Raw genomic sequence first — 23,712 nt, forward strand, 5'->3', positions numbered from 1 at the left:
GGGGGGGAATGGTAAGGAATGGAGGAAGCAAGAGTAATAAAGAGCAGAAAACCAAAAAACAGAAAGAACCAGTAAGACTAGTGTGTCGTGTTGATTCATATTGTTCGGTCCCCTTCCCCCACCCCCCAGAAAATACACAATATGATTAAATGTTGATTCACATTGGGCCAGTCACCTTTGCCAGGTCCAGTGCATTATCTTTCTAGACATTTTTCCTTTCATATCGCCATTCAACCGCCGCAACCAATCGTAGCTGATCGTTCAGGGTCCACTTTGATAAAAGCGCAAGAACGTGGTCCTCGTCATTTGGGTAAAAAAAAGGCGGTGATCCGTCGTCTAGGTCTCATTGGCAAGCCAGATTTTTCGGTGGTTTCAGATCCATTATTTTATTGGCCAGACATGTTGAACAATGAGAAATTTCTGAATCACAGGTCAGTTGAGCAAGACCACTCTCACGCAATACACAGTAATATGACGAAATTCATCCCTTTCCCCTCTTTTACCGAGACTTACATCCATGGTAAGAAAGGAACTCCAATGCGAGGTTTGTTGAAAACGGTTTCTTGCGAATCATGACGAAAGGTGGGGTGTTTGGTTCTTCCTAACGGCGTGTTACTCCGATTAAAAGGCAGATTTTCCAAAAATCCATCCATGAGGTTGGGATTTTCTCTTCAGCAGAAACAAATGATACAAATGAACGTAATGGATTGACTGATGTTTCGAAGTCACAACCCATTCACCACAACACTACCATAGTGTCTCGCCTGCTGGCCAAAAGTGTGTAAGCACAGTGGGCTACCTTTCAACGGTCCAACAGAATGTCTTCCATCACTAGCCTAGAAAACCAAAAGGATAAAAAAAAAACTCGTCTATTGATTTAATGATTTGGTCGTTATCTCTGATAAGACAATTGGGGTTGGGGTGGATCGATACAGGTGGTTGATTTAAAAGGTGCGTTTGTCAAGATCGAATTCCCGTGGTAATTCATGCACAATATCCAATTTCTCGGACAAGATGGTCTTTTGATCCTGGATGAAAGAGAACGGTCAGAACGTGGTGGCATGGTATGGTGGATCAATAATGAATATTGTTACCTCTGCGAAATAGTATTCTCCAATAAACATTTTACCGTCCAAAGCGATGGGAAGCCAGAATCGATCATCGGTCCACATCTGATCATATGGGATAGCATCATATGAGAACCATTCGGGTCTCATCTCTTCAGTTCTACCGTCATTATTGAGTGAACCTGAAAATAATAATAATCAGAAAGCACCTACTCGAGGGGCGTTCCTTCATAATTCAGGGTCACAAATACATGGACTTCCATTGCAATGGGATTATTTTCAAAAGTGAATAAATTGATCCCAACATGCTTCATATCTTTGGCCTTGATATATGATTCCTCCTATCCATTTTTTTTTTTTTTTTCACATGAACTCGCTGTGCGGAAAGTCAATTACCATGAGACCTCATCTCATTGAACGAACCAGTAATTCACGATACGCCGCTTCTTCAATGGTTTCGCCCGGTTCCAACTTGCCCCCAAAGCCTATTTTTTAAACCCATCATCATTATCATCCATCGCGTATTTAAAAAGAGTACAGATCGTCGAGTGAAACACTTGCCATTGTATTTATTCATTCCAAATCCTCGTTTCTTCATGCCGAGGAGAATCTGACGTGACGAACCTGCTTGAGTTTCGTGGTCGGTCGTACACAAGCTCCAGTTGTGTAATGGGAGTTTTTAGAGGGGTTTGTTACCTTTTGATTGGGTTGATCCAATGTGAAAACAAGTGTGTAGAACTTCTTGCCTTGAATGGTCATGACAGTTAATAAAGCAAAAGGCTATCAAAAATTTTCAAATTAAGGTTGTGTCTGCTTTGACCAAGGCAAAGCGGCTGAGAATGAATATAAACATTGTTGAACGACGCTTCCCTTTCCTGTTGCACTTCCGGACGGGTTATTTTTTTTATTTTATTTTCCTCTTTCTCTCCTCTCCTCTTCTCTCTCGGCTCATTTCTCTCTTTTGCTTTGCTTTTTTCTTTTTGTTTTCCTTTTTTTTATCACTGGCACCATGTCGATGCTAGCCGATGCCTACGGTATGCTTGCGCTTCTGTCAGAAACAAGACTTGGACTCTGTTGGACTGCGTGTGTCTTACTAAACGTTTCGTCTGCATATTATTGTGCTGTTACTGGACTATTTTTTTATGGGGCGACTTTTTTTTTTTTTTTTTTTTTTTTTTTGGCTAGATTTTTTACTAAAGCTGCTGCTCGTCGGCGATTCCGGTACAGGAAAGTAAGTCTTTTTATTTCCTTTACTTGGAGAGTCAGTTATGAAATAAAAACATGTTGAATGTCGTGTGTTGTAGGTCCTGTCTTTTACATCACTTTCTAGAGAATCAATGTATGTAATGGGCTGAACTCGGTGGCATGGTCACGGTGACGCTCGTCTCTCTCTGTGTGTAAACATATGTCTGTTAACGAGTTCATCCTTCCCCCTCTATGTGCAGTTAAGAAAGATTCAGTGAATACGATCGGCATGGAATTTGGCACGCGTATTATTCACATTGTCGAAAAATCCATCAAACTCCAAATCTGGGATACTGCAGGACAGGTATATATGATATATATGTGTTGAAAAAAAAAAGTTCATTATCGATCATGAGAACATGGATCTTTCTCAAAAAGCAAAAAAATAAAATTCGCCTTATGATTCCACCCGCCTTGTAGGAACGGTTTCGGTAAGGTGGATCATTTTGAGAAAAATGGAAAAGAAAAAAAAGAAGACGGTTTCGTGATTGTTCATCGGTACTGAAGTGCGTGAAATCAGCGCATTAACAAAGAGTTACTTCCGTGGGGCAGCAGGCGCTTTAGTAGTCTACGACATCTGCAAGTAGGTATGATATGCATGAGTATGGATCCATGAACTCTTTGATTAACGCGTTCGTCTGGGAACACTAGTAGAGATACCTTTTTGGGCGTACGATCGTGGCTCAAAGATGTACGATCACTGGCCAACCCGGAACTAGTCATTATACTCGTCGGTAACAAGACCGATCGTGCCGATGAACGTGAAGTTTCTTATATTGAAGCGAGTCGATTCGCCCAGGAACATGGTATGAAAACTCTCAAAAAAAACATGAACACCACTCGAGTGCTGTATGTTTTGAACACGCTTATGGCTGAACTTTGCGCAGAACTGATGTTTTTAGAGGCCAGTGCACTAACCGGTGATGGTGTTGAGGAAATGTTTTTCAAATGTGCAAGATCTATTTTGAGCAAGATCGAAACAGGTATAAAAATGACACTTGCGTGGATGACAGGCAGATAGAGCGTTTCATTGACAACCATCGGAAAATCAGGGCAAATTGACCCGGAACGTAGTGGTAGTGGTGTGCAATTTGGCGATTCAAGTTTAAGGCGAATGACCCAGCGTACGCGAACACGGAGAAAGGAACGATCATGCTGTTTCTAGATTGGCTTTTCTTTTCTATTTAATTTATCCTCGACGATTTCCAGCCATAACCGGCACCCTTGATGACCCATCTTTTAGCCGCCTGTCAGACGGCTTTTTTTTTTACCTACGCTTAACGATAATAAGATATACTTGATTAAAACATTTTGTCCCTCAAATTGCCACATCAGACCACATGACGAATGATGTTGATGATGATGATGAGACCCGACATTTTCCCACGATTGTATCTATGGTGTTTGTATCCATGGGGATCTTTATTTAAAAAGAAATTAAGGAAAACTACATGACAGAGGATCCGATCCGTGAACATTCCTGTTTCCCGATTTATTACCATGCATGTTGATGGTCGAAAAAATTCATCTACAGCTTATATGTCATTGGTCGACTTTTTACGGCACTGGTCATGTGAGGCAAGCACCATGCCTTGACGTCGCTTGATCAATGCTGCTTTCACAAAAGGTTCACAGAAGATAACGCCTGCAAACACTGACACCTACTCTGGATAATAACAACATGGTATGGAGCTTGGTGTATCGTATTTACTTTGGTCCGTCGTGTATATCGGATACAAAATGTATAAATGCACTATGCTCCCCATTCACCACGCAATTTTCGCATCGCCACAATCTGTTAAAACGTGCTGATGGTTGCTTTGACCATCGTATTATGGCAGCCACCAGGGCATGTACTTTATTGTTTTGCCATGGAGATGCATTTTGGCGCGAGAGGTGGCGAGTGGGAATTTGGTATAGAGCGATTTTCTGTCAAAATCTTTTCCAGACCTGTGATTGGCTGATTTCGAAAAACATTCTTCACATATGGGAGGGGTGGTCACGCAACGACCAAAAGGAACCAAAAAAAAAGAAAGGTGGATTGCGGAGCAACGGTTATCTCCCCTTTCTCTTTCTGTTATAACGCCTTATTCCCTTTTTTCCCAGTTTATTCCTGTTTTATTCTTTTCACTTGCTTTTCCTAAACAAATTTTCAAGCTCGTCTCAAAAGCTTGTTTTTCTTGGTCGAGAGCGCATTCCTCAGCAGCCAGCACTGTACATTATTTCTCTTTTGCTCCAACTTAGTGACACATCACTTTCTTTTACTGGTGTTATCCATCCGTTTCTCTTATTTGTTTGACCTAGGACTTGGGTTTGTTATCGTGGGCATAATTTCTCTTTTGCTGTCCTCTGCATTTCATCTGATTGATTTCACCGGCACTATTTCTTTCTTCTTCAAAAACCAAGACAAAACGTCTTTGATTGACAATGACAGCCAGCGGTGATTATCATTATGGTAATCATGATTCAGCTTATGGAAATGGTATGTGGCTGCATTTAGTAGAGAATGGGTCGTTGAGAACTAATGGCCAACAACGCATGCATATCACAGATTCTTCCATAACATCCACCCAAAACCACCAACGAGAACTTCCCAATGGACGAAAATTGCGTCCGTGTCATTTCCAGCGTTTGCCTGAAGACCTTTCCAGCGCATCCTATCTCAGCTCATCCTCTCCTTCATTGGCTTTTGCGTCGAAACCATCCATGTGCCGCAGCAATTCAAATCACAACTCCCTAAACACGACTGCGGACAGTCAGCCACACACTGTGAGGGACACCATGAAGACTACTCCCGTCACAGGATCCATTGACGTAGAAAGCGGTTCGAGCATCCTCAAAGGCTGGAACTCGGATCGAGATCTACTGGAACACATGAATGACATTGAACAGCAGGAAACGGAAAGCTCACTTCTTCGTTCTCACGGAGCGTCACGAACCGTTCGAACTCTTTTTCTGGGAGCCACCGCCGATCCAGGGAAACACTTGCTGCTTAAAAAACTGGCCATTTCCTATTACGCTCAAATGTATGCTTTGCCTCATCGGTCCGCGCCTGATCCCAAGGAGTTCAAGGAGAAAAGCTTCCATGTTACATGGGAACCAACAGGACACAAAGATAAGCATCAAATCGTGCTACGAGAATACAGTGGTCTCCTTGTGATTGAAGCCGACTTTACACGATCATCGACTGAATGTGTGGAGGAGGGGATTGCTTTTGTCAAGGAACATCTACACACGGCTCGCAGGACACCTTTCTATACCACATTTCCGGAAACCTCCCCCAATGGAATCGATTTATGCGTTTATTTCTACGATGGATATCATGAAGCGGTGGACGATGAATTGTGTGCTCTATGGTCGATTGGGGAATCTCGCATTCCCATTTTACCCGTGGTTGTCTCCAACGATGCAACACCGATGGATTCCCCAGATTATCACCTCACCGAAATACAATTGAAAAAGGACTTGGCCCACTTACTCGCTAGCTACAAAGTCCAATGCATCGATTTCACCAATCTAGACGATGAACCCAAACCCTCCTTCAAACGAAAGAATCCCAAACCAACCGGCGATCCCAAACTGCAGCAACGTATGGGAAGTGTCTGGGCCATGCAACAACATGGCATGGATCCTGCTTCGTATCCCATCTTCTCTTTACGAACCGTGCTCGGATTTGAGCAGCAAACGTTTGCCGATTATCTCGAAAGTAAACGCAAGAAACGGGCCAGCCGTGACTTTCCTGAAAAAGCACTCTCCACCACTCCACCCAAAGAATTATCGGCAAGCATTGAATCGTTACCAGAACCCACCTCCTCCACCCTGTTCAGTCAGGGCTCATGGCGGTATACTGCAACCTTTTTACTCCTACTGGTGTCTTTCACATTGTTCTCTGGGAGTTTCTATCGAGAATGGGTGTTGAGCAAGCAACGATGGACCGCTTCATTAATCGCCAAAGATTTATCCACGACGATGAAATTTGCTGTCGAGGTGCGCCAGAAAGGTCATTTGCAATGGCCACCGAGAGACCCCCTGGTGATGTTTCAAAACAAATCCATTGCCGTCTACCGCAGTAAAAACGTGGGTTATTACAACTTTGAAGTCACCTTACCCCCCTGTCGCCCTCTATTCCACCCCTCCGAGTTTCAGTTGGACGTCGATATCCCTTCTCTGAGTTCGGTCGTCATGGGAAGTCCTCTGCTTCTACCCACGCCTCCACTATGTCAGCAAGCGGCTTTACCCACCTCGGTCGCCCCGACTTCTTCATCATTGTCGCCAACAAGACCCGCACCATCCCACGTCGAAGCGTCATCAAAACAACAAGAGACAGATAAAGCAACATCCGTACCTGTCATGATCAACGATACCCCGAATGGGTTTATGGAATGGATGGGCTTGATCCGAGATGTATACCAAGACCTTGGATTTTATTACCGTCACCGTAAAACGCTGTTAGCAATCATGCTAAATGGGGATGGAAAAGAGCAGCTAGGCAAGTAAAAAAGCAAAGAATGAAAACGAAATAAAGGACTCAAAAAATACAGGAAAAACTGGAATGATTCATTCCGTGTAGATGCATGACGTATCGTGTAAGGCAGCACAAAATTCCGCTGTGCCTCTCATTGCGAGCCTTGTCCTATGAAAACCTCCATGAGTGATCTAGGTTTTTCCGATGCCACAAGGTACAAAATGTCCCAAAATCGACTTTTGTATTACCCAGATCAGGTACCAAAAACGATTCCACCAGAAAAAAAAAATCCAAGAAAAACCATAATAAAGTCTACCTGTCATCAAAGAAAGTATTTTTTTTTTTCTGATTTCAAAGCAATATAATTTTTACATTAGTCCTGCAAGAGTCATCCCTGTTCGTCATAAATCTGGTTGACCCATTAGTAGTTGTATGTTGTGATGACAAGAGAAAAAAAAGTGGCCATCTCTTTATCGGGCCTATGATGTAGTGTAATTTCCAAAAATTGAAATATTGATGAATGGGTGAAGATGGATGCGATCTCTTGACCAACGTGATTAAGCTCAAACCAATCATGCTAAATAGTGGTTCAGCTTGCTGGTTTAATTCGACCAATAGCATGAATCGAATCGAGTGTGTTTCACGACACGCTTTTCTGGAAACGGAATGAAAAGATAGATCCCGGATTGCTCATATTGTCAACTCCATTTTCTGCTACGGCCCGAAATCACTACCTTTTGTTGAATGACAAAAAATTGGATCATTTTATTGTTATTTTTTTTTTTTTTTTTTTTTTGGAATGATTATGATGGGGGAAACAACCCCTTTGTCTAGTCTATCCATTGGAACAAGGGAGTCAAAATATGATGTATGGTATATACAGAAAGAAATTCGAGAACATAAAAAAAAGAGTAACAGAAAGAAAAAGGAAAATACAATCCAAATTAGATATCGCGCACAATCGATTCAATCGGGGCACCTTCATAAATGATACGATAGACTGTCTCGAATAATGGGAACTCCGAGGTCATATTGCGTGCGGCCAAAAATGAGTGCACTTCCTCCGCCGTCAATGTACCTTGAAGCTTCTGGCCGTTTAGTAACTCGCGTTCCAATTCGTCAATCGGCTTGCCTGTTTGCGCAAACGCTTCGGCCACTTTACGGTTACGGCCCCCCGAACACGTCGTGATCAAATCCGCCACACCACACGACTCAAAAAAGGTGGTATCTTCGACACCCCCAAAGAAAGTTTGTCCAAACTTTCGCATTTCCATCAAGCCCAAACGGATGATCGCAGCCTTTGTATTGCTTCCGTATCTACAATGAGTTCATGCATGAGTCTACATTTAATCCAAGTCACAAATGTACAGACTCCCTCTTTCTTACCCTAATCCGTCCGAGAGTCCCGCACCCACAGCGACCACATTTTTAAGCGCTCCACACAATTCGACACCAACATAATCACGAATCACATTGACTCGGAAGTAGGGTGTGTTGAACAGTTTGAAAAACAGCTGACCGTCGGCGTCTGACCGGCATCCAATAGTAGTTTCGCAAAATCTTTCCATGGCTACCTCGTTAGCAATGTTGGCGCCACTCAGGGCCGCCACGTTAATTCCCAAAAGACGCGAAATCTCCTCGGAAAATAGCGTGACACCGTCCGGCTTGATCTCGAGACCTTTGATGAGTGAGATCGCTTTGGCCGTGGGAGCAATGCGACCCTGAAGCTTGTCACAAACGCCTCGAACAAATTGATGGGGCAGGACAAACACGAGGACAGAAGCGCCCTCACATGCTTCGATCAAATCAGGAACGGCACGAACGTTGGAAGGAAATTTGATACCGGGCAGGTACCTTTGAATCATCCGAGTGAGACAAATGAAAAGCGGTCTATCCATGACAACATAACGGAAACTTACTTTGGGTTCTCGTGTTCTCGGTTAATGACGTCGGTAAGTTTCTCGCCCTTGTAGTTTTCTTCAAACACCCACTGTCGTACTTCGGATTCAAAAATGGCGGGATACTTCAACACATTCTGACCGACAATCTTGCCAACAGCAGAACCCCTGCGAATGGAAACACGATGAGCACGTCACTTCAAAAGTTGGGAAAGACAAGTAAAAAATGGGAAGCGCTCACTTACCAGTTACCGGAGCCAATAAGACAAACACGTTCTTTGATCATGGTGGTAAAAGGTCGCTTAAAGTTAGAAGAAAAGGATGCTGAAAGCGGATGACCCAGTCGACCGAGAAGGTATTTGTAGGACATTGGATTGAGTCAGAAAAAAAAAAAAATCGAGGAAAGGGACTGGGAAGACGACAGAGCGGAGTTGGACTTTTTTTTTTTCACCGCATTCATCCAACCTCGGTCGTCAGTGCGACAAATGAATCTCAGCACGACACTCTTTCATGTGATTATCTGTATTGATGTTTAATCCTTCCTCGGTACACTGTGGACGATCCGTATGAATTCAAAGCGCACATGCCTTGTGCTCGTTACAACTGACAGGTGAATATACTCTTTTTTAAACTCGATTTGGTAGTTTACATCATGTACACGCTTATTTTTAACTTGCTTGTTTATCAGATCATATCAATCTTTTCACCATATGAATCTTACAAAGTCATCTTTTTTATTTTCATGTCATGATATTTGTCTCATTGGCTTCAATGTTTGAGAAATGATCACGCTATGCAGATGCTAGAATGAAGCACCGAGAACACTGAAAATAAAAAATTGGCCAGGAAAATTTTAGCCAACCACAATGGCATGTAACCCCAAAAAAATCGCGCTTACCTATCACAAAGATCTGGTCCAATCTCGTATTTACCGAGAATAAAGACACCGCATGCTTCTTTGACTTGTGCTTTTTGAGCCATTGACTTGGCTCCAACTTGAATTATCATTTCCAACATAGCTTCAACCATGTCCATGACAACAGTAAATATTTTTTTTATCGCGGATTTTTTACTGGCACACGTTCCCTTGAATTACAGCTCAAACGAAGCATTCACTGACTCCTACAGTGCTGTATATACACCTTATCTCCAGGAGCCTTGTTCATTTCTTTGTTTTTCAGCGTTGATCAGTTGTTATTTATTAGGTCGATTTAGCCGCGGAAAACCTGGAGTAGAAGGTGGGGGGGCACTTCAAGGTTGATGCCGCCAGTGACTGAACAAGGAACCATGACATCATATATACCGTAACAGCTGAGATACATTTCAATAAGTGCATGGCAACCACCCCTTTTTATCATTCTTCTTTGTGAAATATGGCAAAAGGGCTTTTACGGTGAATTCGTGATAATGCTGGAAAAATCCGGGAACAGAGCATGGTCACCACCTTTTTTTGCCAGTTCCCTGCGTGAAACCACTGACAAAGCCAAACATGTCGACAATTCGGGGTCATTTTTCGCACTTTGATTTTCCGCCCGTTTCTGATTGGCTGGTGCTCTTGCTGTATCCAGTTGGCAGAAAACCGCCTCCCCACCCAAAAAAAAAAGCAAAACCTTGGCTTTTTCTTTGCTGCTTTTTCTTTCCGGTTCTAGTCAAGCTGTGAAATGACATATATTCCAGAAGACCGCTTACCCGGCTTGCGTCAATACCGTTACGGCGGTGTGGACAAGTCGTTAGTTTCTCGCTATATATTGGCACCTTACTGGAACGCCCTCGTCAAGATCTTTCCGTTGTCTGTCGCGTAAGTTGGGGATCAATTCCACCGTATTGAAATTGGCAGTAACCTCATGATTGTACGCTATCTTTCGTTTTTTTGTTTTTGTTTTTACAGTCCTAACCTTATTACGCTCATGGGCTTGTCGTGCATTATCGCTAATGTGGCTACCTTGTTTTACTTTTCTCCTGATCTCGGCGAATGCCCTCAGTGGGTTTACTATACGTAATGGTCCAACTTTTTTATTTATCCAACTGATAAACGGTAGCACAGACTTTTCACTTGAACATGTGTCTGACTGTTTTTTCTTACAGATTTGCCGCCGGTCTTTTCATTTATCAATCGCTCGATGCTATCGATGGCAAACAAGCTCGTCGCACTGGCACCTCGGGCCCTTTGGGAGAATTATTCGATCATTGTAAGTGATGAGAGGCGAACCTCAATATTTGGCGCAGCTGCGCAGCCGTGAAGGTGATTTATTGAATGCTTTTATCGTTTAGGCTGTGATGCTTTGAATACGACTTTGGGCACTTTAACTTGGGCCTCGGCTACGTATCTTGGACAAAGCTGGTGGACCGTCGCTTCGCTTTGTGCTTCCTTGGCCAACTTTTACGTTTCCACGTGGGAAGAATACCATACCGGTGTGCTGTATTTGGGCTATTTCAGCGGTCCCGTCGAAGGTGTGCTGATGCTTGTGGGTGTTCACTTCATTTCGGGTGTGTTTGGTCCTGCTTTCTGGACATTGACCGGTGTGGAAGTGTTCCCCATGATTGATTGGTCCACCAATGCTGTCGCTCGCTTCTTTGGCGGTATGCAGCTCAACCATGTCTTGATTGTTATTGGTGGATTCGTTACCATTTCCAACACCCTTATGGCGTAAGTAGAAAGAAGAAAACGGAGCACCGGCTGTGGCAGAATGTGAGATGTTGAACTTTATCTTTTTTTGCTAGCATTGTGAATGTGCTTTGCGTGAAATTCTGGCCTACGGAATTATCCCGCAAGGATCAACCTGTCTGGAAGGCTTTGGCAGGACTTTTCCCCTTTATCAACTTGTGCATCTGGAGTGCCAAGTGGATGAGCGTGTGGCCCGATATCGTGACTGATCATCTTGCTTTGTTTATGCTGATTCTGGGCTTATTATTCGCGCATCAAGTCGGAATCATGATCCTCGCTCATGTGACCCATCTTGAGTTCCCTCTTGTCGATGTTCCCGTCACCCTGATTATCTCCAGTGGATACTTCCTTGCCAGCTATGAAGACACGATCAGCCAGTACGTAAAAAGATGTGTTCAAATCCCCAACCCCAAGCGTGGTTCCTAATGGATTTTTTTTTCTTTTCATCATAGATATATGGTGGTTGATCATCAGCGCGTGTTGATCCTTTATTTGATGTTTGCCGCCACTCAATATATTCATTTCGTCTCCAACGTGGTGGATGAAATCTGCACTTATCTCGATATTGGATGTCTTTACATCAAGCATCCCAAGGCGCCTACCCCTGAACAGGATCCTCAATCTACTCAACAACACACACTCACTCAAGCTGCTTCCTCTTCTTCTTCATTGGAAAAGTCGAAAGAAAATGAACCCAAATCCCAGAAATCGCAGAAATCAAAGAAAGTCAAGTAACTAACCGCCGTGGTCAAATCACCCCCCCATCAGTTTCCTATTCTATGGAATCAAAACTGCCATTGGATAGAAAGAAAAAAAGTAATCCATCTGTGGGCTTGTTTTCCTTGTTTCTTATCTTCACTCTCCCACTTTGCCATTAATATTTCTTCATGATTTCATAATGTAAACCGATTTTTTATACATTAACAAAGTAAGATGCTCTTTGTTACAAGAACTCAGCTTTCTTTTGTGAAGTGATGGTATGGAAGGCTAAGGATTTATTATGACGCCATGCGACATGCACAAAAGTAACATAATTGGAGCTTCATATATTCATTGTTCATGATCAATTCTTGCAGAGAGTCGGTTGCGTTACAATATCTTCAGCGGCGGATGCTGTTTTATTGAAGTCGGATCATCAACACCGCGCTTTGAAGTTGTTATAATTGCTGGAAATTGAAAAATTTGGTTGGGGGGGGGGTTCTATATTGTCCCTCTATAAAGATTTTGACCTAATTTTGCATGTTTTTACACGAATGCAGCTGATACCAGTGTGTGCATGCCTGTTTCACGTTTTCCATCAACTAAATCAAACGCACAATATGGGCAACAATATGTACGTATCTTTCTTTGTATGCTCAACTGTGATATCGGTGGGTTTTTGGCCAAATGAAACGATTTCAACTCATTATCAAAGGAAGGCTGCTGCTACAACATGCACGCAAAAAGACCTTACCCCATCTTTCTATTGTCTTGTGATTGGCAAAATGATTTCAATCGATGTATAACGTAAAAGTTAGACTAATTCATTGTAGTGCGTCCATGCAAATTGAAAAAAAATTGATGGGGTTGCCTTGACATTGGCAGCTCGAACCATCGGCAAGGTAATATTTTGATACTGTTAAATTCATAGGTTACGATCTCTGTAGAGGTTTATTATAGTGTTTTTTTTGGTCAAATGTTTTCTTTTGTCATCATCAGGATGGTTTAATAATCGCCAAGATCGCCTTCGTCGTCCAAATCACCTTCAGCGATTTCTTGAGCCAATTCTCGTTCCCTTTCACGTGCAGCTTCAGCATTCGCCAGTTCCTTTCTGTGCGCATCCATAGGGAAACGCATCGCCTTCACAGCATCGTTATGAAGGTTCAAGCAGAAACTGATACGCTGATGGAAAGCATGTTGCGGTTCGTTGGTCGAATAAATATCCACAATTTCCTACATCAACAAAAACAAAGTTTTCTCTCTCTGTCAATACAGTTCCCAGAGAAGCAGATGGTGGAGACGCAAATACCAACCTTGCTCTTCATGAATCCTTTGCTGTGATTCAGCGTAGCATCAATCACACCGTCCCGGATAGCCTTGGCAACAATGAATTCGGCATCTTCTTCGCTATCCAGATGCAATTTGATGCAAATGTCTCTCAGCGAAATCTTGGAATACGATAAACTGATCATGCGAATACCGGTCTTGATGACATTGTGACGCAGACGCAAAATCAATGTATATGTTTTATCCTTCTTGAACACACCATCAAACTGCGCCAGACATTCTTGGAATTTGTTCAGATCACCAATGCGCACAGCTGTAAACCGAAATTTTTCGGGATGAGTATCCTTGTGCACCGAATATATATATATATATTTTTTACCTTGAGTAATGTGAAGATAAGGATACAAGGCTTTTCGCAGGATAGGTTGTCTGAAAAGCGAACGTTCGGGAATTTCTCCCATCAGTAACTGAACAACAATAGCAAATTTATACACCTAGGATATTGAATAATAAACAGGGCAAATGAGTGAATCAAAATTCCTTCAGTCAAGGGTTATCTGTTAGTTACTTACAGCTTGTTGGAATCCTGCCGTGGCGTTCGTCTGTGGCGCTTTGCGAATGGCTTGCGTTAAGTAAGTGTGAGCCAAGGTGTAATCCAACTGCAAAGCTTTGATACGACCGAGGTAGTATGCGTAACGAGCGGCTTGATTGTTATCGGCGTTTTCGGGAAAGGTGCTCTTTGATACCAGTTTATCCGCTTGCGCATAAAGGTTATGGTAAAAGTAGTTGCGAAGCAACAAGTTGAGCAAGGTAGCCTAATGATATGGGGTGCACTAAGTTCACCTGGGTCTTCACTTGCCAATAATTTTCAAAACCAGGTACTTACTTGTGTTTCGTCATCACGGCGCAATGTAGCCGTACGGTGAGCAGCCAGTTGCATTCTACACATTTCACGGATGTTTAACAATGACATTACCAAAACTGAAAATGCGTCACTCACGGTCGAATTTCGGCAAGACAGTTTGTCAATTCGTAGAAACGGGCGTGATAAAAGTAGACTCGCGCAGCCAACTGATCCAAGGTTCTGCGATTCAGTTGCAACAAGCGTTCTACGGTTATGTTGGCGAGATCACGACCCTGTTGATTCCAATGAGTTATCGTTCCTTTGCTGACTGTTTTTGTTTTCTACCATGGCTAACATTCCCGAGGTTTACCTTTTGCAGTTCATTGTTATCAAGTAAGAAAATCAGAACATTGAGATGCAAGTACATATCAATCTCAGGAAGAATGGAGCCTTTCTTGTCGTTGGCAGCGGTATCCACTTCCATAGCATTGCCCTCCTATTTTTTTCTTTGTGTTAGTCATCGGTTGTCACAGAACCTGACCGAAAGAACTCGTCGGTCCTACCTGTCCCAAGTATTGCAATAACCGTGTCTTCTGATCATCGTCTAGTATTGTCGTTAGAATAACCCATTTGTAACGAAAAAACATGGCGATCCATGTTGACTTACTGGGACCGTAACATTCAGAGATGACTTGAGCCAAGACTGGCGCGGTTAAACGACGACGAATGGAAGGCAATGTTCGCAAAACGCGAGTGGTAAACCGTGACTCGATGGTTTCCACGGCACGCTCAAGCAAGCCAAAGTTACGTTTGAAATCTGGGATAAAAAGAAAGACAAAGATGTTAGCGGGGTCCTGTAGATATGGCGTTGTCCTTGGGCATAAGACGAGGTACCGGCAATAAGGGACGCTGTGGCCTCTTTCTGGAGCCGCAATTGCTTGGCTTCCTCTGTTTCTTCGACTTCCATAGCGTCGACTTTGTCAACTTTTTCTACTGAATCCGTATTGGCCATGCTTGGTTAAAAAGTGGAATAAGTAGGTAACAAAATAAAAAATAAGTGGTGGGATGGTAATTCGGAAACTGCGCAAGCAACCCAACCCGATTACGTATTGCAACTAAAAAGCAGTCTCAAACTGACGCGTGTGTGGTGTCGCAGGATCCGCCGGTCGGGTGGAGCGGTCACGTGCTGGATCAAAATTGTTGAAAAATTAACAACTCCCCACAGACCTTTTTTCCCCTCACTCGAATCAGCGATTTTTGGCGTGACGAATGATCGAGGATCATTTCAGAGAATAAAGATGCATCGTTCATTTTGATTACCTCTCCGTGTTTTTAGGAGCTCATTGACAAATAACACAAAATATCATACCATGGATGATGTACGCCGATGCTATCTTGTGTAGGATGTGGGAGGGCAGTAGTGAGATGGTCCTTTTGGAAATAGTCAAAAGAAGCATGGAGCCGAAAGTCAAGATCATTTGAAATTTTTGAAAGTGTCAAGTAAATTTACTTCTATTCAGTTTTGTAAGGATGGAACGATGGGGATCTCTTACTGCATAAAGCATTACCCAATTTGTGCTGCTTTGGAATGGAGAACCTGCAACGGATGATGGGGAATGTTTGTTTATGTAGGGATGATTGAAAAAAATCGGTGCATCTTTTATATGTACAGATGATCTTTTTTTTTTGACGATGCACTCCATTCTATCAATGTATATAAATGCGACATGATGTGGACGTGCCATCGACCGCACTCTGCCACACCTCGATATGAAATTCGTTTCTGTGCTGTTTTTGATCGCCCTCTTGTGCTACACCAGCCAAGCAAAGTTCAACTGTCACTGCAAGCACGCATCCTATACAAGCTTGCCTCATAATCGGTTCACATGGCAGGCCATAACCCACATGCGCTACGTGCACCCTCACTGCGTCACCGAACAGCTTCGTGTCTCTCACTCTGCCTACAACAACGTCTTAATATATGAAACGGACAATACCACCTGCACCGACATTTTTAAATCCACTTGTCAAGGCTTCAGAACCACTTCTCAGTGTGATGAAAATAGCCTACCCTTCTAACCATAAAACTCTAGTGACAGTAACCTGATATCCCTAATCCATCCCATTCCAATAAAAAAAAAGCAAGAAGCATGCAATAAAAGGCAAGCAAGCGCTTTGATAGTTGATCACGGTTTTGTCTGATGGATATCAATAAAAGTTACTGTAAACAGAGGGCCTGTGTTTCTAAGATCAATCGGGATAACAATGATATGCGGTTTTTTTTTACAATTACACAAGAAAACGAAACGCATCGATGGCAACCTTCTCTTATCTTTTTCACAAGTAAGAGCGCCTTATAAAGAGACACTATGCATACTAGCAGACTTGTTATAATCTGGGCAGCAAATTGATGGCTATATACGTTATTATTACAAGACAACCATTGTGATGGCAATAAAATTAGCATAAGGACAAGGTCAATGACAATGGACGTTTATTGACTTATGATAGTATTTGTGTGTTTTACAAATTAGCACACCATCCTCTCTTGGCTCCATAGCTGGTGCAGGCCTTCATGAAAGCTTGAGCACAGGCTTTACCATCGGTGTCGTAGGTAGAGATACCATCCATAATGATGTTGCTGGACTGGAACTTGTCACCAGGGCAGTTCAAGACCTTGGTATGAACATAGTTGTAAGACTTCTTGGTAAGAGCATTGCTGTGGAGAGACACGTTGGTCTTGGAGCTGCAGTGGCAAACATATTTGGCTTGGGCCACATAGCACAAAAGAGCCATCAAAAAGACGAGACCGGCGAACTTCATTTTGGTAAATAAGAAATGGTAACCTGAATGTTTGCAGAAATCAGAACAACAACGAAAAAGAAAAATTTGCCTTTTATAGTTTATTTTTTCTTGTGAGTTCGTTTTTGGGGTGAATCGGTACGACCAGTTTCTTCTGGGCTACAGATGTGCGGTTCCTTGCATGCATTGTCAAACAGTGGTATCGCCAAATCAGCCCAGTTCATAAGTGGCTGTGCATTCGCTAAAATGGTCGTTTATAGTATAGTTTCCCGGCGACGAATTTTACACCACCCGCAGCATATCGTGAGATTGCAGTATAATATGCGAGTTTAAACCTACCAGCTCCGATCATGTCCTGACGCCTCGATATGTCAAGAGTTGGGCGATACTTGCTCGTCTCTATAAAAGGTTGCTATTCGAATGATTGACAATGGCGAAATACTGTATTTTATAAAAAGCTGATCATATGCAAAAAGCTGTAGGGTCTCCCCGGTGCTGTTCAGGAGAAATCAAATAGTGGCTATTTGATTTGTCACGCCCGATCCATAGGGAAAGTGGGTTGTGTGACATTGGTCCACAGTCGCACCAGATCACAATTTCATAAGCACCGCCCTTTTTTTCATGCTACATGCATCCACTTAAAATTTAACTCGGCGCGTGCTGGGTGCGTGTGTAATGAAAAATAGAGCTAAATAATTTTTCGCTTTTGCGGCGAATATGGCTCTGATCACGAGTTTTAAGCGTTCAACAGAGTCCCGTTTCCGCAGAGAGGCATCCATTTCAAGGTGATGATGTCTCATCGCCCTTTAAAGCAAGGCACATGTGCAAAGTAAAATGTCCAGTTTTCTGGTGGTACAAGACCCGTTGCTTAATGGGTGAGGTCCAATGCGTCGGTAGAGAGAGGATCATGCTTTTACCGAAAATCGAATCGGTATATCCGTGACTGCATCTTTGACATGTTTCCATTCCCATTTAATTTGCTACCTTATGTAGCCGTTTTATGCCGTAGCAAGGAAGGCGGGTTATGCCACGATAAATCAGACGGCGACAGTTTATGTATAAAAAGAACAGGATGCTCTTGTTGAGTGATCCTTTTTTTTAATTTATTTATCAGAGTATTGAATGCGAGGATGATTTTTTTAGAGCTCGAGTAGTGAGTTCAATCGATCCAAGATATTTAATCTTTGATCCGCTGAACACCGATGCAAAATAGACTCGCCGCTGCCTTGTTCCAGTAAAAGTTCCATATGATCCACTTCATGAGCCAAGTTTTCTAGAGCCACGTAATCCAGATTTTGACGAGCTAAACCAAGTTGCTCCAGGATCTATTCTGAGAGTAAATCAAATGTGCAGCAGAAATAAACCTTTTGCATTATATATACCTGAAGGTCGTCGTAAGTTGCACCGTCAAAATGTTCCTTTAGCATCTTTCGGATCTGTAAGGATACAGATTTCATTCGCGTGTAATCATCTACAGTTCATCAATAATTGTGAATATAGAGTTACACGCATTGTAATCCAAATCGTCCATACCCAGTTCAGTGGCGGTTAATAACGTGGAAAACATGTTCTGCAGCAGATCAGAAGATGGAGAGGAATCCCCATCCTTCATAGCGCATTCGATGTACAGCATTCTTGCATCACAGCCAAGATGTCTAGCGTTCAACTGATCGTATATCTGTTGAAATAGTGTAACACTGGATATAAGCCAACCTGTTTGCACGACATCCAACGGATGTTGACGCCTACCTGACTAACGATCCATAATAAATGAGATTGACTGAGTCTTTTGTATTAAATCACAATATCGTGTCAGTTACGTTTCAGTATCGTAAATCAAGTCAAAGATGGATAATTACTTGTTTTCGTAGCAGCAAACCGCTGCTGCTGTGTGGAACAAGACCAGTGCGATCTTCTCGCATGAATACGGCACGCCAGCCACGGTCAGTGAATGGGCCTCTTGTGCAAATAAACATGCGCATTCGAATAGAATGGGGGAAATGGCATAATTTGGATTGCTGACGGGTTTCGCAGGTTCGGTTCGTTTCTTCTCTCGATCAATGTACCTCGACGCTAATTGCTCACTGATCTCCATCAATTCGCGAACCGGCAAGTTGCATGCTCGCTGCCAAATATCACAAACATAACAACATATCAGACAACGGAAAATTAAAAAATGTTTCCCCAGCATCGCCTACCATCGCTGCGTTCAATAATTGCTTTTGATCGATTTTCCATTTATCCTCGATTGCGGCGAGATAGGTCAACCGAGCGGTATCCAAATCATGATACAGACATGATAACCGTGCCAACGCCAGTCGAGCAAGATATAAAGTGGAATTAATTTGAGATGCACCCATTCCAGAAATACTGGCACTTTTCAGTAACTCAATTAAAGCTAACAGCGCCTTTTTGGTATCGTGGGGTCGTTTGTGGGTATAAAATGCTGGGCAGCAGGGATCATCAGTCAACGCAACTGAATTAAGTGTTGGTGGATCTGCTTTTCACTTACCTTGCGAGAGACCCCAGTACTGAGATACTGCTGCGGATGGATTGCTACTCGTCATTTTTGACACTTGCTTCAATTTCTGCGTCAAAGCTATATCATAGTTTTTATATATTGGATCAGAAAAAGAAGAGCGACAGCAGTGGGGCAGGTCTACCTTGGATTTCCGGATTCGTTCCTGCTTTGCTATCCGACTTTGCGACGTTTGTCTTTGAAACCGCCGCAGTATGCTTTGCGGCTGTCAAAATCATTCATAAGATCTACATGTCGCAAGTCAACATGACGGTATGATGTTCGCGCACCTTTCTCGTTGGCAAGATGTTTTGCACTTTTCAAATGACTTTGCCATGTCGCCTCATTTTTGAACTTTTTTTTGCAAGCGGTACAATACAAATTGTCACTGCGAGCCGACGACGCTGGTTTGTCTGAATGGGCAGGTTGTCGTATGGGAGAAGCTGCCACGGCTGTCAATCGCAGAATTTCCGAAAGATCGTAAGGAGCGAGACACGGCAGCGGTTGAAAAACTAGGCGAGACAATCAGCCACATGGTCGCGACCATTTGATATCCAAAAACGTGATACATACTGTCTAGTTGAACAGGATTCAACGTAGCATCATCAATGGGTAAATCAACAGGCATAGTCGTTGTGGAGAAGGGATGGAATACCTGCCAAAGCGCGGTAAGCCACAATGCAAGAAAACTTTTGATGAATTGGGTGGGCCACGATTTTTCCTTTTTTGGAAACCTCATGAACAAGCGCCGATCACCGTGGATCTTCTGTCATGGGTAAAAGAGGGTGGTTGAAGTATGGCATTGCATCCATCAGTTAGTTCAATAAACGAACCCTTTATCGCGCCTTTAGAAGCATCATCAAAGCTCTCAAAAAATTGAGACTGTCACTCAAAAAGTTTTTTGAGTTTTGCCAAAAATCCATGTGAATTGGTTTCGATGGACGGATTGCCCTTAACTGGTCTGTTTGTCCCAGTGTTTGCAGATAACAAGCATACATGTAGACATCGTCAACTGCTCTACAAAAGGTTACTATCTTTCAGAAGGGGACTCAATAGGCCTGGCATCAAGTAAAATACTTTTTGGCATACGTTGTTTTGTGAACCTTGCACCTCGTTCTGAATGAGTCAATTGAATCCATGCGATCAGATGGACGCACATTTACCTATGCTGATCGTCCAAAATGGATAGACCAAGAAAAAAAAAAGGCGGTTCCTGGTTTTATTCAACACTATGCAGGCAGCAACCCGCCCACGTGCAGTTTGCAGCAATCAACAGGAGTCGGCAATTGCTAATTGTGGCTGTGAATATGCGTGTATTCAACGGCCGCCAAAGCGAATCGATTTAAGGATACAGTGAATCATGTCATGATCCAATAGTATCATTTTGGATTGTTGATTGGACGAAAAAGGTGGACCTGCATCGCCATATTTGATTCAGAAACAATTTATTGCTCATGACGAAATGGGGCAAGCTTCAGCAATTGCAGATAAGCTCTCCAGGAGCAAACACGCGCGGTTGAATAGTAGATCACTACTGTCGAATTAGCTAAAAAGGAGATGGATGTACACTGAAAGACACAATGGTTTCTTTTTTACCGTGTCAGTGTGACAAAACATCATGTGCGACCGAGGATTGAATCTTGGCATTCCCCAATATTCCTTATTAACCGCGCGCATAACCGTGACCACGTCTTTGCCAAAAAATGTTTTCACTCTAATCATCCGGTGGGGTCGTTCTTTGTTTCCCACAGTAACATAAGAGCAACTATAGCGCTTAATACATTGGATTGGGTGAGTTGATAACATGTTTCGTCTCTAAGATAACTGACAAGGAAAAATGATGCCCACTTTTTGTCATGCGCGAAATTTTTTTTTGGCTGGATATAGTTCTCTCCATTTCCTATTTCGGAATTTGTTTGCAGTTGCGGTTGAACCCTCCCTTTTCTTTTCAATCGTTTGCTTCTCTGAATTCCACTTGCTCACTCGTTTTAAAAGATGCCGCTATTTTCAAAAAAGATTACACCTACCACTATTACAACCAATATTGGTATGTCGTCTATTTGTCATTAGAGAGTCGCCGCATGCTTGCCCATGGTTCCATGATGGGCTCATTTTGGACGCTTGTAGAAAAAGCGACCGACCCTTCCGCAACCGAACTGGACTGGTCGCTGGTTTTTCAGATATGTGATGTCGTGAATAATACCGAAACGGGGGCCAAAGAAGCACGTAAACTGTTGCAAAAGAAAATGCTGTCTACGAATCCCAACACGCAAGTGATTGCTTTGGAGGCAAGTAGCCCCAGTGTCTATAGTGGGACTCAATGGGCGGTTGCACGGCGTCTAACCGGTTCCATTTCCTATCACAGTTATTAAATGCGTTGGCCGAAAATTGCAGAGGAAAGTTTCAGAGTAAGTAGCTCCAGCAAAACAGGCAGAGTGTCTAAAAAGTACCAAGGATCATTTACCCCAGAGATGCATAGACCAACTCTCGGCAAAATCATTTGGCGAGGACTTGGAAAACTTGGCCGCTCACAAGGTAGATAAAACAAAGCGCTGGCATTTTGGTTTTTCATTTAGAATGGGTGGACAACAGAATAATATTGACCATCTACTCGGGTTCTTAGGCGACGGACGAACGTGTGTTTGCCAAACTGGCTCAATGTTTGCAAAATTGGGTTAGTCAATTCGGTTATGATTCTTCATTCCAGGCCGTAAGACATGTTCATGATATGCTGATGAGTGGATCGGCCGCAAGACCGACCGATCGACGTCGTGGACGGCAATCGTATGGTGACAGAACAGCCAGCGACCACGCAGCAAGCCAGGTAAAAAAAAAAAAAAAAAAAAGAAAGAGTGCTCATTGGCTCTAAAAAAAAGAACCAAAGAAGTGTGGGTGTATTCATCATGTTATTGCAGCCTCGAGATGCTATGCGTGACGTGGAGGTTGCCAAGAACAATGCACAACTCCTTTCCCAAACCTTGTCGTTCACCGATCCAACACAAGAAGATATCACCAAAAACGAGTTAATTCAGGTAAACCCCACCAAGGCTGATTTTTTCAAAAATTCAAAGAAAACCAATCCGAGATTTTCCTTGAATTTAGGAATTCTATGAAAAATGCAAGTCGTATCAGACCATTATCTCCAATCATCTGCAAACATGCGATGAACCCGACGTCATATGTAAGTGTTGCAGGCCAAAACTTTTTTTTTTCTTTTTTGTTTGGGCAAGGAGACAAGTTACACAAATTGAACTCTAAAAAAATTGCAAACATGTCACCATTAGCGGCATTGTTGGAAGCGAATAATGAGTTCATTAGCACGTTTAAAGCGTACGACGATATGTTGGAACGAAGTGCGGTGGATCAAGCGACACAAAACTCGTGTGTGGAAAATGTTCGTGGTACTCGTCAGGTACGAAAAAGCTTTGTTTTTCCACGTTGTCTATGCATTTCATTGTTGATCAGTTGAGCCTCACTGATAACATGACATTTTGTTGATTTTTCGCTGCACAAATACAGACTGAAACGGCCACGGGGACCGACGCTAATGCATCTGAAGCCAGTGCCAGCGGAGCGGGAGAATCGTCATCACCGCGACGATCTGCATCACCGCCCTTGGAACAACGTTATAATCCCTTTAAAGAAATGCAATCCAGGTAAAAAAGAAAAAAAAAAGAAATACGATGTTGGTGATGTGGCCGAGTCTCATCATGGATTGTGTGTGCTTTTTAGTCCGAGCGTAGACACCCGCATGCCGATGCCAGAACATCAGGCCTCGAGTACTGCGCTTGTAGATCCATTTGATCCATTTGCTGATACGAATGAGGTGCCTGAAGCACAAACCTCATCGGGTGAGGCAGGGTAAGTGAATTCCCAAAACAGTCACGAGGATCGTTGTATGACTGAACTTTATAATTATCTTTTTGGTACGTTTTTTTTTAACGTTTTCGTTTTTTTTTTTCTTTTTTTTTGTGGCAGCCACGTTAAACTACCCCCACCACTGACTCCTACCAAGATGCATAATTAAGAAAGAAAAAGAAGAAATGAGGTGTGTATCCATGGATTGTGGGAAAACCATGACAACAATCAGCGGAACAGTCTTGAATCAACGTGGGGAATTAAGCCAAGTGACTCTATTCTCACGCGGAAATGAGAAGAAAAAGATGCGATTGTATATTGTGATGCGACAGTGTCCCATTTCACGCCGCTGATACTACGCTGC

General features: G+C 42.9%; 9 protein-coding genes across 9 annotated transcripts; 4 read left to right on the forward strand and 5 right to left on the reverse strand.

Moving 5' to 3' along the window:
- Positions 1-831: 831 nt before the first annotated feature.
- BYT42DRAFT_567352 (NUDIX hydrolase domain-like protein) lies at positions 832-1,912 on the reverse strand. The gene is made up of 6 exons (XM_051568081.1): positions 1,764-1,912; positions 1,629-1,677; positions 1,491-1,552; positions 1,281-1,408; positions 1,095-1,227; positions 832-1,028 (listed from the first exon to the last, which is right to left on the reverse strand). The coding sequence occupies exons 1-6, from the start codon at positions 1,824-1,826 to the stop codon at positions 945-947; spliced, it is 519 nt and encodes a 172-aa protein (XP_051423422.1). The 5' UTR covers positions 1,827-1,912; the 3' UTR covers positions 832-944.
- A 32-nt stretch (positions 1,913-1,944) lies between these two features.
- BYT42DRAFT_567355 (uncharacterized protein) lies at positions 1,945-3,629 on the forward strand. Its single transcript, XM_051568082.1, has 9 exons — positions 1,945-2,101; positions 2,253-2,298; positions 2,372-2,406; positions 2,513-2,616; positions 2,733-2,743; positions 2,833-2,895; positions 2,964-3,118; positions 3,200-3,295; positions 3,365-3,629. The coding sequence occupies exons 1-9, from the start codon at positions 2,077-2,079 to the stop codon at positions 3,475-3,477; spliced, it is 648 nt and encodes a 215-aa protein (XP_051423423.1). The 5' UTR covers positions 1,945-2,076; the 3' UTR covers positions 3,478-3,629.
- A 740-nt stretch (positions 3,630-4,369) lies between these two features.
- On the forward strand, positions 4,370-7,267 carry BYT42DRAFT_567367 (uncharacterized protein). Its single transcript, XM_051568083.1, has 3 exons — positions 4,370-4,794; positions 4,864-6,801; positions 6,883-7,267. Exons 1-3 carry the CDS (start codon positions 4,740-4,742, stop codon positions 6,888-6,890), a joined length of 2,001 nt encoding a protein of 666 aa, XP_051423424.1. The 5' UTR covers positions 4,370-4,739; the 3' UTR covers positions 6,891-7,267.
- Positions 7,268-7,563: 296 nt separating this feature from the next.
- Positions 7,564-9,112, reverse strand: BYT42DRAFT_567370 (glycerol-3-phosphate dehydrogenase [NAD+]). Its single transcript, XM_051568084.1, has 4 exons — positions 8,921-9,112; positions 8,697-8,843; positions 8,164-8,631; positions 7,564-8,094 (listed from the first exon to the last, which is right to left on the reverse strand). The coding sequence occupies exons 1-4, from the start codon at positions 9,043-9,045 to the stop codon at positions 7,722-7,724; spliced, it is 1,113 nt and encodes a 370-aa protein (XP_051423425.1). The 5' UTR covers positions 9,046-9,112; the 3' UTR covers positions 7,564-7,721.
- A 1,407-nt stretch (positions 9,113-10,519) lies between these two features.
- BYT42DRAFT_495970 (CDP-alcohol phosphatidyltransferase-domain-containing protein) lies at positions 10,520-11,766 on the forward strand (the record flags this gene model as incomplete). Its single annotated transcript, XM_051564391.1, has 4 exons — positions 10,520-10,671; positions 10,761-10,864; positions 10,947-11,322; positions 11,397-11,766. The coding sequence occupies 4 exons, from the start codon at positions 10,520-10,522 to the stop codon at positions 11,764-11,766; spliced, it is 1,002 nt and encodes a 333-aa protein (XP_051423426.1).
- A 1,133-nt stretch (positions 11,767-12,899) lies between these two features.
- On the reverse strand, positions 12,900-15,246 carry BYT42DRAFT_567375 (proteasome regulatory subunit C-terminal-domain-containing protein). The gene is made up of 10 exons (XM_051568085.1): positions 15,065-15,246; positions 14,838-14,987; positions 14,734-14,774; positions 14,541-14,666; positions 14,327-14,463; positions 14,213-14,267; positions 13,899-14,141; positions 13,706-13,820; positions 13,353-13,639; positions 12,900-13,272 (listed from the first exon to the last, which is right to left on the reverse strand). Exons 1-10 carry the CDS (start codon positions 15,180-15,182, stop codon positions 13,045-13,047), a joined length of 1,500 nt encoding a protein of 499 aa, XP_051423427.1. The 5' UTR covers positions 15,183-15,246; the 3' UTR covers positions 12,900-13,044.
- Positions 15,247-16,565: 1,319 nt separating this feature from the next.
- BYT42DRAFT_567376 (uncharacterized protein) lies at positions 16,566-17,036 on the reverse strand. The gene has a single exon (XM_051568086.1). The coding sequence runs from the start codon at positions 16,991-16,993 to the stop codon at positions 16,694-16,696; it is 300 nt and encodes a 99-aa protein (XP_051423428.1). The 5' UTR covers positions 16,994-17,036; the 3' UTR covers positions 16,566-16,693.
- Positions 17,037-18,002: 966 nt separating this feature from the next.
- BYT42DRAFT_567380 (uncharacterized protein) lies at positions 18,003-20,146 on the reverse strand. Its single transcript, XM_051568087.1, has 10 exons — positions 20,064-20,146; positions 19,781-20,002; positions 19,636-19,716; positions 19,485-19,571; positions 19,171-19,418; positions 18,832-19,097; positions 18,722-18,758; positions 18,506-18,650; positions 18,355-18,443; positions 18,003-18,297 (listed from the first exon to the last, which is right to left on the reverse strand). The coding sequence occupies exons 1-10, from the start codon at positions 20,116-20,118 to the stop codon at positions 18,112-18,114; spliced, it is 1,416 nt and encodes a 471-aa protein (XP_051423429.1). The 5' UTR covers positions 20,119-20,146; the 3' UTR covers positions 18,003-18,111.
- Positions 20,147-21,440: 1,294 nt separating this feature from the next.
- On the forward strand, positions 21,441-23,703 carry BYT42DRAFT_312460 (uncharacterized protein). The gene is made up of 10 exons (XM_051562973.1): positions 21,441-21,778; positions 21,856-21,898; positions 21,970-22,025; positions 22,114-22,314; positions 22,406-22,522; positions 22,614-22,671; positions 22,775-22,902; positions 23,010-23,146; positions 23,223-23,351; positions 23,469-23,703. Exons 1-10 carry the CDS (start codon positions 21,572-21,574, stop codon positions 23,515-23,517), a joined length of 1,125 nt encoding a protein of 374 aa, XP_051423430.1. The 5' UTR covers positions 21,441-21,571; the 3' UTR covers positions 23,518-23,703.
- The last annotated feature ends 9 nt before the right edge of the window (positions 23,704-23,712 follow it).

Source organism: Radiomyces spectabilis, assembly GCF_025331425.1.
Source record: "Radiomyces spectabilis strain NRRL 2753 chromosome Unknown BYT42scaffold_6, whole genome shotgun sequence".
In the NCBI taxonomy this organism is placed as follows: Eukaryota; Fungi; Mucoromycota; class Mucoromycetes; order Mucorales; family Radiomycetaceae; genus Radiomyces; species Radiomyces spectabilis.